An 11,913-nucleotide genomic window follows, 5' to 3' on the forward strand; every position below is an offset into this window, starting at 1 on the left:
AAATCTCCAGTTGTAGATGTATATTTTTCCCGTAGTGTATAACTTCCCCTGTCCAATCCTCCTCAATATTATTCTCCGCACATTTCTGCAATTATTTGTAGTATGTCCACGAAATCGATGATTTGCACGAAATTCTTGATTGTGCTTCCCTGAAATTGGTTCTACTCCCAAGTTGCGCGGTACTGAAATTTCTTCCATTAGTATGATTGCCTCCCAGATCTTCTCAATTGTAGTATTCAAGTGTGGCAATTTGGTTTCTTCCCAAACTTTCACGCTCGTGCCAGGTTTTTGATTATTATATCTCCTTGGCTATTATATTGTCTTTTCCTGTATTCCCTGTCAAACATCTCTTGATCTCTGCTATTTATGGATACCTATTTTTGGTTGTCCTCAGGTTTTTTTTTCTCTTAACTCTCTTGAGAGGTGCTTGCATTCGGGTTTGTTGTACGTGATAAGAGTCTTGAAGTTCCTTCCTTCGCGCTAGTGGTCGCAACTGGGTACGATTCCATCTCCTTCTGCTTCTCCTCAAGGGCGATGTGTTCTTCCTGATACTCGCGTAGCTCCTTCATCTCGATGGTATTTCTTAGCCTAAATATCTGCGTGTATAACAAATTTGTTGAAAAGAGTGCGTTAATGAAAGTGAGAATCAGGTTTCTTTCTTCTACTCTTCCCTCCATTTCACTACACATGGTCTTTTATCGCGTTGTTAAGTCGCGCAGACTTTCATTTGTTCTTCGCCTCAAGCTGAATACTATCTCGATTCCGGTCCGCAACATGTTATTCCTGATGTACGCTCTTAGGAATATACTTTGCAGCTGGTTAAACGATGAGATGGTTCCCACAGTTAAACCATCAAACCACTTCAAAGCTACCCCTGCAAGGCTTGGTGGAAAGTATTTGCATAGTACCGCATCATTGTGCTCCCACTGCGATAGAGATAAGTTATATGCCTTTATAAGTTGAATTGCACATGTAGTTCCGTCGAAGATACTGGTAAATGCCGGTAAAGTGCATTTTGTTGGTCCCTGCATACTGAATTTATCGCATGAATGGTGATCTGCCAGCTTCTTCTATCGCCTCTGCTAACTGTCTCCTTCCTCCATATTTTCCCGCATTGTTCATTATCTCCCTCATTTCTTCTAACTCTCTTAATATTATTTTAGTTGTGTTTTAGTCCTCAGCTGATTGCATTAGTCTTTTGAGTCTTTTATCTCTTGCTCTTTGTTCTTCTCTACTTAACTGTAGCGCTCTTTGTAATCCTTGTTCTTTTGCATAATCCCTTCTATGTCTTCGCCTATCATCACTCGTGCCATTCCTTTCTAAATCTTGTTCGCGGCCATTTTCTTCATTTATCTCAGTGCGATGAAGTTGGTTACGGCGTTGCTCTCTTCTCCTCTCTCTCGATGGTTTCATTGCACGCTCATCTCCATTCTCCTGTTCAATCTGGTTGTCTCTAGGATGTTGCACGTCGGGATTTACATCGCATTGGTCTGCTATGTTATTATGTATTTTTTGATGTAGTTGCCGGAAATCCCACAACACACCCCTTATGATATTTTCTAGATCTAATTCCATGATCACAATCAAAATAAAGATTAAAGTGCTAGAATTGTAAAATAAGACACAAGATTTACGTTGTTCGATCAATGTGATCTACATCCATGGGGTTAGGGTTCACTATGATTATTAAAATTACATATGGATTACATGGGGACTCCATTAATGAGTGTTTGGAGCTCTAGGTTGATGAAAGAAGAAGAAGGAAATAATAATAATACAAATACTGTTTTCTCTCTCTAAAATTGTGTCTAAAAAGTGTGTGCCCCCTTTCTCTCTCCTTCCTTTCTCTTTATATAGTTGTTTACATAGTGGATGACAGCTAAGAGATCCTTTATTTTCGGAATCTCTATGTGATACACTCGCTCATGTACAATCACTCTTTCTCGCACAGACTATACTTCGCGTAGATCTTCACACTTTATTCGTGACTTTGCTGTCATCATCCGGTGCGTCATCTCAACCTTGCTGTGTGCGATCTCCCTCGTTTAAGTTATATAGTCTTCACTTCGCATGCTTACTAACATGTGCAATATTTCACTCTTACATTTTGCCTCTTTTTTCTTGAATATTGCTTGAAGAGCGATCTTCAAGGAAAAATCCACTTTGTTGTAATCGTTAGAGCGGGGTGCGCGATGTTGGAGTAGTCTTTAATCTTTGTTGATGAATGAACTACGCGAAAGAATACTTTTCTTGAAAAGTACGTACTTGCCTCTATTCTTTTGTGAAGTTCTGAATCTTTCAGAAGTATATATGAAGTATCATTCCTTGAAGTATGCGAAGTATGAAGTATCCTTGAAGAAGTATAGAAGTATGAAGTATCCTTGAAGAAGTATAGAAGTACTAATCCTCGAAATATAAGAAGTATTGCTAACTAATCATGCGAAATTATTGCTCCATGTTCTTTGCCTCATGCTATGCTAGCTTTCATGTGATTTGGTATTGTTGTCAATCATGCGAAACTGTTGTGTGTGATTTTTATTACATGTCTTCTATTTCTCTTACTCCATTGTTGGTGAGAATTCTTTTTATTCATGAATGAGCGTCTTCTTTGGAAATGATTTTGACCGAGAAGATAACGAACAAAAAATATTTTTTTGATAATCCATAGTTGCCTCTGTTATTTATCTATGAGGGAAGAATTCTTGAGAAAATGTTGGATGAGCGAATTAATCTTTACGTCTTTCTTCTTTGAGTATAATGTCTTTAAATTGCTTATGCGAAATAACTGAGCGAAATACTTATGCGATGAAATGTGTATGTGATGCTTATGCCATGTAATGCTTATGCGATTCTTATGCCATGTAATGCTTATGCGATTCTTATGCCATGTAATGCTTATGCGATGCTTTCATGTAATGTATAAATAATGTTGAGTTACTTACCTTTGTTCTTTGTCCATATTTAGTTCATCGTATCGCATTGTATTATTTCCTCTCTTCTTTATTCCTGCACTACTAGTATGACATAATCACAATATATAGGTTTATGTGTTTCTAGTGTGGTTTTATTTCCCCTCCCTATGTAGAGGTCTTATGTTGCCTCTATTTGGTCGGGCGGCAAAATCGCAGGCGATCTTTACCCTTTCAAGTAATGACCCATTAATTTTGCCTTATCATCTCTTCTATTTTTGCCTCTGCAGGTTTTCTCGTGCATAAATATGACAAGTCTTAATATTCTTGCGAATAAAAAGCCTCATGACATGTACGTCTTTTGACACAATTCAGTTCCCTAATGGAGGGTGTCGTCCTTATCTTCCCCTCTGGTTGCCCCTTCAAGGAAGCTTACCTCTATCGGGTTAAAATTATGGCTCTTCCCATCCGGTATTTCAACGACCAATTGATTTCGCAGTCTCTTTTCCCTTTACCTATAGGGTTTATGGTTATGAGATGCACCCTAAGTGGGGTATCTTTGGACCGAGTGCATCATAGTCAGGACTTGTCAAGAATGGCGGAATACGCTCCAGACGTACCCGGCACGTTTGACTCAACCGTGTAACTCGACGTCCTGATCGAGTTTCTGCACTCCTTGGGAGAGACTTTCTCACCTTAGTCTCTCAATCTAAGATTATTATCTTAGACTGAAAATTTAAGGTACCTCTCCCGGATGGGCATCATCGTTTTTCTCACCCCAAATCTCCATGACTCAAGTTCCGGGGTCGGTGTAGCCTTTCCTTGAGTCATGCCTTCTAGGTTTCTCCGACTATGACGTGCGATAGGTCTTACTTTTTGCCTCTTGCATGTATGCAAACTAGGTTGCACGCCACATTCGGATTCCTAGTCTATCTGATAATAAATGTCATTTCTGGTTCCTTTTATTAAGGTCTTACTTTTTGCCTTTTCTTCTTTGATTTTCTTTCTTGTTATAGCTCTCTATTTCTCTTGATGTGAGTTTCCAAAAAAATTTGTGTGTGCAAATTCGAACGCATAACCTCCAACTTATACTCTACGACCCTAACAATCTGCATCAGCTTCTGAGTGCGAAGAAAAGCATATTTCTATCATCTTATTCTTTTCTTCCTCTTAGCAATTGTAGAGAAAATATGTAAAAAGTAAGAGTGTGGGGATACTCGAACGCGTGACATCAAGTTCGTTCTCCAAACCATGGACCACCTGTCCCGGCTTTGATTTGTGTTGGTGCTTTAAGATTCGCACAACTTGTTTTCATGTTATCTCTCTTTGTATTTCAAGCATCAGAAGCTTCTCTTCGTCTTTATATCTTTTTCCTGTAATTTACATGTCCTTTGGTCTTTGGCCTGATCACGGTGCAGATTTGTCTTCACCTAATCTGGGATATGTCTGCCCCTTTGGGAGTTTCATTTCTTCGTGCTTTATGGGCAAAATGATTATTGCCAGTTCAGAAATTTTTCGCGTTCGTCTGTATATACCCTGTAGAAACGTGTGATCCAATTTGTGCAGCTGCAGTTCAAATTTGCTGCTTTCTCTACCAGCCTTTCCAATCTCTTTGCCATTATTTTATTTTCTTCATGCCGGGTATGATCGATTGCTTTACTATCATAAATTTTCTTCGCATGCTCCCCTCTTCGCATCTTCTTTCCTTATCTCAGACATCAGAATGATGAGCTTTATTTTTCCGGCTGTGCGAAGACGACCGCACAAAGCATATTTCTCTCATCCTTCCATTCGCCCTTTACTGTTTTGATAATATACTCACCCTTCCATCATCTTCGTGAATCTTTGCTCTGCGAACTGAATTGGTGTTTTTGACTCTTCGTGCATGCGATATGAACAAGTTGTTATTGATCTTCTCCCAATGTATATACGCAGATATCCATTTCTTGATGTTTCTGATTTCTTAGTATCGTCTAAGTAGCTCTTGCAAACCATTATAATGATACCGCTCCTCAAGCTTTCTGATACTTTAGCATATTGCTGATCTCTTCGTTCGCCCATGGCTGGTTTCTGCTTAATCTCTACTGTTTTAGATTTGTGAGCAGGTGACGGTTTTTTCTCATTTTTCCTTTTATTGTATCATCTTCCTTCCTATGCCTTTGTTCATACAGCAACCTCTCCCTCTCATGCGGCTATTGGATCATCAGTAGCTAATTTGGTACTTCCCTGTACTTCCTCTTCTATGCGTCAAATTCGCATAACTTGTCCATCATTCTTTTTCTTCTACACGTCTTCTTCGCGCTGGTTGTTGGTGATAACTCCTTCGCGTCGTTGATTGACTACCTGCATTCATCCGCCTCATCATGTTCATCCGCTGCATACCTGCATTTCTATGAAGCTTTCTTTGTTCTTCGTCTTTCCTTCGAGTTCTCCCTTCTTTCCTCTCCGCAGGAACTATTAACTTCGCATGAGCTATTAACTTCGCAGGCATTGAAATTTTTCGAATCGATATTAACTCGAATTTAGCTGAGATGTGGATTGAGCCTGATGGGTGCGTCTTCTTGAGCTTTGCTAGCCAGTTGCGTCTTTTAGGCTTATCTTCTCTGGGAATAGATCTGCATCTAAGTTGTTGTCTCCACCTGATCTACTTTTCGTCCTTGATTTTCCCTGCCCTACGCGATGACCTAGCTGCAAACAAACATATCAACACGATCATGAAAATAAACAGCTCTTCGCACAAACTATTGAAGATCCTCCATTCCACTTGACGCTTGGCCTGTTGTTGTATGTCAAGACTATCAAGACTCTGCCATTGGAAGTTTATCATTTTCTCGTTATCTTCTTTGGTTTCCATCAATCTAACAAGCAGCAGGTAGTGTTTCTAGCGCCAAAAATGTAGTTGCCGGAAATTCCACAACACACCCCTTATGATATTTTCTAGATCTAAGTCTATGATCACAATCAAAATAAAGATTAAAGTGCTAGAATTGTAAAATAAGACACAAGATTTACGTGGTTCGATCAATGTGATCTACATCCGCGGGGTTAGGGTTCACTATGATTATTAAAATTACATGTGGATTACATGGAGACTCCATTAATGAGTATTTGGAGCTCTAGGTTGATGAAAGAAGAAAAAGAAGGAAATAATTAGGGCTGCACAACGGGTAGGGTGGGTAGGATATGACCTATACCCGCCACCCTACCCGTTTACTGGCGGTTAAGAAAAATTTTACCCGCCACCCTACCCGCCATTAAACGGGTAAGATCCTACCCAACCCATTCTCTGGCGAGTCGGGTAGGGTAGGGTGGCGGGTATAACAGTTTTTTTGATAGGCTGGTGGAGCTGAATGGGATGAGAGGCTCCTTGGGTTTTGAAGTTGATGGGACAGAAAATTGATCTTCGAGTGAGTGAGGGAATGAGGTTGGTGTTGGGGCAGTACCCCCTTCCTGAATTGCAGAGATGGGAATCGAATGCATTGTGCATTGCATTCGACGAGGTCCTCTGGAGCGGAGAACATTAAGCTCATAAGAGATGGTAGCTACATTGTAATTCCCAGCTGGAACTCTGGGAGATTGTAATTGAAGTGGAGAGTAGTATGTAAAGTTGAGTAAAGTACTAATAAGCCTACCTTGAACAGAAAGCAATGACAGTAAACCACCTTTAGCACTATCATCTTGCTAGAATTTCCAAGCCCAATAAATCAAGGTGTAATTAGTTTACAAAACCAGGAGAGAAATAAACAACCAAATCAATTCAGGACAAAAATTAAAGAAAAGAGGGATTAATTTGAGCACCTGAAGAGGAGGATAGTTAGAAGAAAATGATCCTTTGGCGTGATGCCGTGTTTCATATAGTACTTCTTGAATTTTATCTCCCATTATCGATTTCGAACAGATGAAACAGAAGCGCTTCAAAAAAAAAGCTAGAAAGAAGAAAGAAAAATGAAGTCTCCAGAAACCCTATCGAAATTCCATGAAGATGAGGGTCCTTGAATGAATGTGTCTGAGAGTGAGATGAGAGTTATGGAGGGTTTTTTTTAGATCGTCGTTGGCTTTTTGTACTTGGGTGATCAGATTTAGAATTGAACACCAAAAGAAGTTCCGACGGCAATTTCAACGAGAAAGAAAGAAAAGGGGGAATCTAGAATGAGGAGGAGAAAGAATAAAAGAGTTGTAAAACCAGTTAAAACTAGGGCTGCACAACGGGTAGGGTGGGTAGGATATGGCCTATACCCGCCACCCTACCCGTTTACTGACGGTTAAGAAAATCTTTACCCGCCACCCTACCCGCCAAATAGTGGATAGGATAGGATACGGTTAAAAAACTGGCGGGCAGGGTAGGGTTGGCGGGTATGGGTAGGGTATGTGCACCCCTAGAAATAATAATAATACAAATATTGTTTTCTCTCTCAACAATTGTGTCTAAAAAGTGTGTATCCCCTTTCTCTCTCCTGCCTTTCTCTTTATATAGGTGTTTACATAGTGGATGACACCTAAGAGATCCTTTATTTTCGGAATCTCCATGCGATACACTCGCTCATGTACAATCACTCGTTCTCGCACAGACTATAGTTCGCATAGATCTTCACACTTTACTCGTGACTTTGCTGACATCATCCGGTGCGTCATCTCAACCTTGCCGTGTGCGATCTCCCTCGTTTAAGTTATATAGTCTTCACTTCGCATGCTTACTAACATGTGCGATATTTCACTCCTACAGTTGGTGTCGATCGGGTTGATCTTCCATATTATCTCCCATGTGTTGGTGCTCTATGCAATTGCGATTCTTTATATTGCTTTGCTCCTCCATGTTATCGTCCATGTACTGGTGCTCAACACGATTGTGGTTCTGTCGATGTTCCCTACGATCCTCTATATGGTGTGATCGGCTTCTTGTTGTTGTGATTTTACTTGTTCTTGACTCTGGGGCTGTACGGGTTGTTCTTGATGTTGTACGCGATCTTTCCTCGTGGAGTCTGTTGTTTTCTTCCCTTAACTCCGCATTTTTCTGTGTTAGGTCCGCGCGTTCCTCTGCTTCTCTTCGCCTTTCTTGAAATATCCTTCGCCACAGTTCTTCGATGGCCATGTTTTCTTAGTTTCCCGGAATTAATCCTTCTTCAGGAATTATGTCTTCATTCTCTTCTGTTGTGTTTGTGTCATTTGTGTGTACGCTTACTTCGTCATAGTTTTTCCTGGGGGTGTTATCGTTTGCTTGTATATGTTGGACATGGGGTTGTGCATCTCTATTATGTCTTTTTCCCATGTCTGATGTCTTACCGATTTCTCTTCTTTTCCTGTTTGCGAGTCGCCTACTCCTCCTTATTGCTATGAGATGTTTTATTCTCACCATTTCAGCACCTGTAATTTTATTCCGATATATAATATAGTAAATCCTTTCCAAATCTAAGAGGACGATTGTAAAATAATTAACGCTGTTCAATACTTATAACAACTTGTGGAAAGCTCGATAATGCCAGAAAACTCAAAACCCTTTTGCAGTTCTAAGTTTTATGATAGCATAGATCTTTAAAATTGTCAAATCCCTTGGAAAAAGTTTACTTGAGCATCTGTTGGTACTGAAACAAGCTGTTGTTTTAGGAAAAAGTAAGACGAACAGTGAGAAAATCAAGACAAACGATCTAAAATATTTCAAAAACTTCACAGGTGAGGAATAACCCTCTTACTCATCCGAATTGTTTCTATGCGCCAAAATGTAGTTGCAGGAAATCCTACAAGCTGCACCCAAATGATCTCATGAAATAAATCTAAGACATAATGAAGAAAACTCTAAGTATTGATATTAAGAACATGAATTTTCACAAATACAATATGGAGAAACCCTAACTTGGAGAGCAATTAACTTTTCCCTCTCTTAAATTCCTCACACAAACTTTCAAAAAGATCTCTCACTCGTATAATGGTTTCTAGTCCCTTATATAGGAGGTTACACAGTGGAAGACAGCTAATAAAGCCTTTTATTTTGGATCTGAGAGGGCGATATATATAATGGTATTCGTCTTGTAATCGTTGCATCTTTCTTCGGGTGTTTTGTGTGATTCATATGACATCATTGGGTTTGTCAGTAGTGACGTAATGGGATTGTGTTCTTCGCCTTTGGAATCATGTTGCCAAATGACTTTCCCGCATTGTTATTGGTTGAGCGATATTTTGTATCCACGTATCACTTTTACTGAAACCGAGTTACTTATCTTTGGCCGTCTGGATTATACCCATAAGGAGAGTCTTGGCACTAATCATTGCCGAGTTATTGGTTTTCCTAATCTATTTGCTATTAGTAGGACTAGATTTGTAGACTCGATACTATATTGGCAGTGGCACAGAATGAAAAATGATGGGAACTTTTATTCATTTTTTTCCAATTTTTGGCTATCGATCGATCACATTGAAACATATACACAAATTTAACTACGATCCACTTGCTGCTCGACATTCCAGCGCCGTTGCAGCTGAATCTACATGACCAAGCAAGCAACCGTAAATTTTCCGCTTCAGACGATCAACAGTTTCTACCAGTACATCATTATCCAACACAGCTTTGGCTCTTACTTGATCCAACCAATCATTTGCGTACTTTAGTTGTGATAATACTAACGCAATATGGTCATCTGAAGATTCCGGATTTCGACCTGTTTTGGCACCATTACTTCGTTTCTTATCACTTGTCTCTGCACGAAATCCGTTACTTAATGAATCCTCTAAGAATTTCAAGAACCATACTTGTGATTCCTTCATGAAAATTTCCTTCATTTCTTGGATCTCTTTTGTACTTCCTCCTTTGGACCACTCCAATTTTGCGTTCTCACTCAACTCCATTGAAGATTTTGTACACTTGACCACGTTTTTGTTATGCGTTTGTGAAACCTTTTGACCGCGGTTTTCTTGAGCATGTGATGATTTCGTAGAGACCTGAGAAGACTTCATCTCCTTTTCCATTGATGCTAAGTGTGGTTGTTCGATAAGTTGGTACAGGGAGAAGAACTTAGATAAGGAGAGATGAGGCTCATCCGTTGAAGCAGATTTGCTATGATCCGCAAACATACTGAAACATGCATATTTTGGCATGAGAAATTTATATATGCGAATGGAAACATGCTCTGACGCGTTATTGCCACGTAAAATGGGCCATCATACATGTTTGGAGTCGAAAGAAATGCTTAATTACCTGAGGCACTTGACTAAAGCTGCCGATAAAGATGCTTCTTTCTGAGCTTCTATTGCTACCAAAGAAGCTAAGTTTCTCCTTCTAAGCACCCCCTTGTTATAAAATACATAAACAGTCAAAATCAGTTCGAAACAAATGATTTTACAACTTAAGTCCGTACACACAGCCAAATATGCTATGGATTGAGAACTTCAGAATACATTGTAGAGAATTTATACCTTTCCAGGCTTGACCAAGTTTCCAGGTAAAGAATCCCAAGATATGTTATCTTGTGTTTGAATTTTAGACCTGCTACTTGGGAAAGAATGCAAGTTATTAGAGCTCTTTTGTTTAGCTACCGGATTCTTCTTATTTGAATTTTTCGACCTTTCCTTGATGTTGGCTCCAACAATCTCTTGCTTTGCTTTAGGTGCATCCAGGGAGTGAGTACGGGAAGGTGTTGGATGAGGCGTCTGGCAGTGTACCTGATCTGTATGTTCTTCTTTGGTCAATGACGTACCGCTCTTTTTAATCCCTACTCCCCCATTCTCAGTTACATTAGTCTTCACAGTGGCAGCAGAATCGACTCCGGTTCTTCTGGAGTTTGAATGAAAGTTTGAACTAGGACTAGAACTAGAAACCCCCTGCATATATCTAGATGCAACACCTACCTTCTCCTCTTTGATTATAATTCTATGCCTTGGACTCTCCTGTTTTGCCTCCAACATTTCATCAGGTTTCGAATTTTTCCCTTCAGAATCAACTGATGCTATCGGATTCTCCGTAGGAACTGACATTTGCATTAAATCCTTTGGGTTTCCAATAAATGGGTGTCTTCCAGGAAGTGGTCTTACACCAACAAGAACAGGAACCGGTGTTCCGGGTTGAATTTGCTCAATATAAAAAAACTGACCAAGTTGCAACTTATTCATTAAGATGAGTTCATTATCTTCTTCAGACAACGAAACATACGTCGAATGCGAAGAATCTGAAACCTTTATGAAGAAACCATGGTTTGGGAATAATTCAGATCCTGTTAATGCAGGAACTATACTAATCACTTGTAGTAAAACTGACCGGTATTCCCCGCGAATCCTTGTGTTTGTATTTACAGTTTGTAGAAGCTTTAGTAGTACACCAGGTATCAGCGACGCCATTTTTGTCACGCTTTATCTTCGGCAAAATCGGAATTGTAGCAATCTGCATTCATGCTCATTTTCAACATTCAACCAACAATATGAACTTGTGATCAAGAATTCTAGAGAAACATGAATATATACGCGCTAAATTATACGTATCGATAGAAACATGATAAAATCCAGACCAACATGTAAAAGAATGCAGGATCAAACAGTTCATAAAGATGGCAAGAACATATAAAAATGAATAGAAAAAAAAAGGAGAGTACCTGTAAAATGGAGGAAGAGAGACCCTATTGAGATTTAGAAGAAGTTGTCAGTTTAGGTGATGATTACTCAACATCTCTTTTGATGTACTTTAGCAACTTTGGTAGCTTTGCAGTGCAGGAAAGGTAACAATCATCTAAGCTAAATAGTGCCTTTCAAGCTAAGGACACAACATCAAACACCCAACTTACTTATAAAGTGACTGAAATATCCATAACTTAAGACACCTTTTATTTGCAAAATTCAATGGAAACTTTTGAGTATTAGCTTGATAATTTTATGCACCGACGTTTAAAAAGTGAAGATCAATGGCCTTAAAGTTTAGAGATATGATGTTGGTTGTGTAGGGTTCTGATTTAGGTTCAACGAAAACGACTTCGACGTTACACAAGAAGGGGAGGATCAGTGGTCGCCATCTTATGATCCTCGTACA

The 11,913-nt window shown here is 39.5% G+C and overlaps 1 protein-coding gene across 2 annotated transcripts; it reads right to left on the reverse strand.

The window, feature by feature from the left end:
* Positions 1-9,256: 9,256 nt before the first annotated feature.
* On the reverse strand, positions 9,257-11,634 carry LOC113341723. Of its 2 annotated transcripts, none has more exons than XM_026586479.1 (4): positions 11,483-11,634; positions 10,314-11,274; positions 10,096-10,187; positions 9,257-9,972 (listed from the first exon to the last, which is right to left on the reverse strand). In XM_026586479.1, exons 2-4 carry the CDS (start codon positions 11,229-11,231, stop codon positions 9,339-9,341), a joined length of 1,644 nt encoding a protein of 547 aa, XP_026442264.1. In that variant the 5' UTR covers positions 11,232-11,274; positions 11,483-11,634; the 3' UTR covers positions 9,257-9,338. The 2 variants fall into 2 exon arrangements, with proteins under 2 accessions (XP_026442264.1, XP_026442265.1); XM_026586480.1 differs by lacking the exon at positions 11,483-11,634 and having other exon boundaries at positions 10,314-11,069; positions 11,152-11,474.
* Between the last annotated feature and the right edge of the window lie 279 nt (positions 11,635-11,913).

Source organism: Papaver somniferum, unplaced genomic scaffold, assembly GCF_003573695.1.
Source record: "Papaver somniferum cultivar HN1 unplaced genomic scaffold, ASM357369v1 unplaced-scaffold_31, whole genome shotgun sequence".
NCBI classification, from domain to species: Eukaryota; Viridiplantae; Streptophyta; class Magnoliopsida; order Ranunculales; family Papaveraceae; genus Papaver; species Papaver somniferum.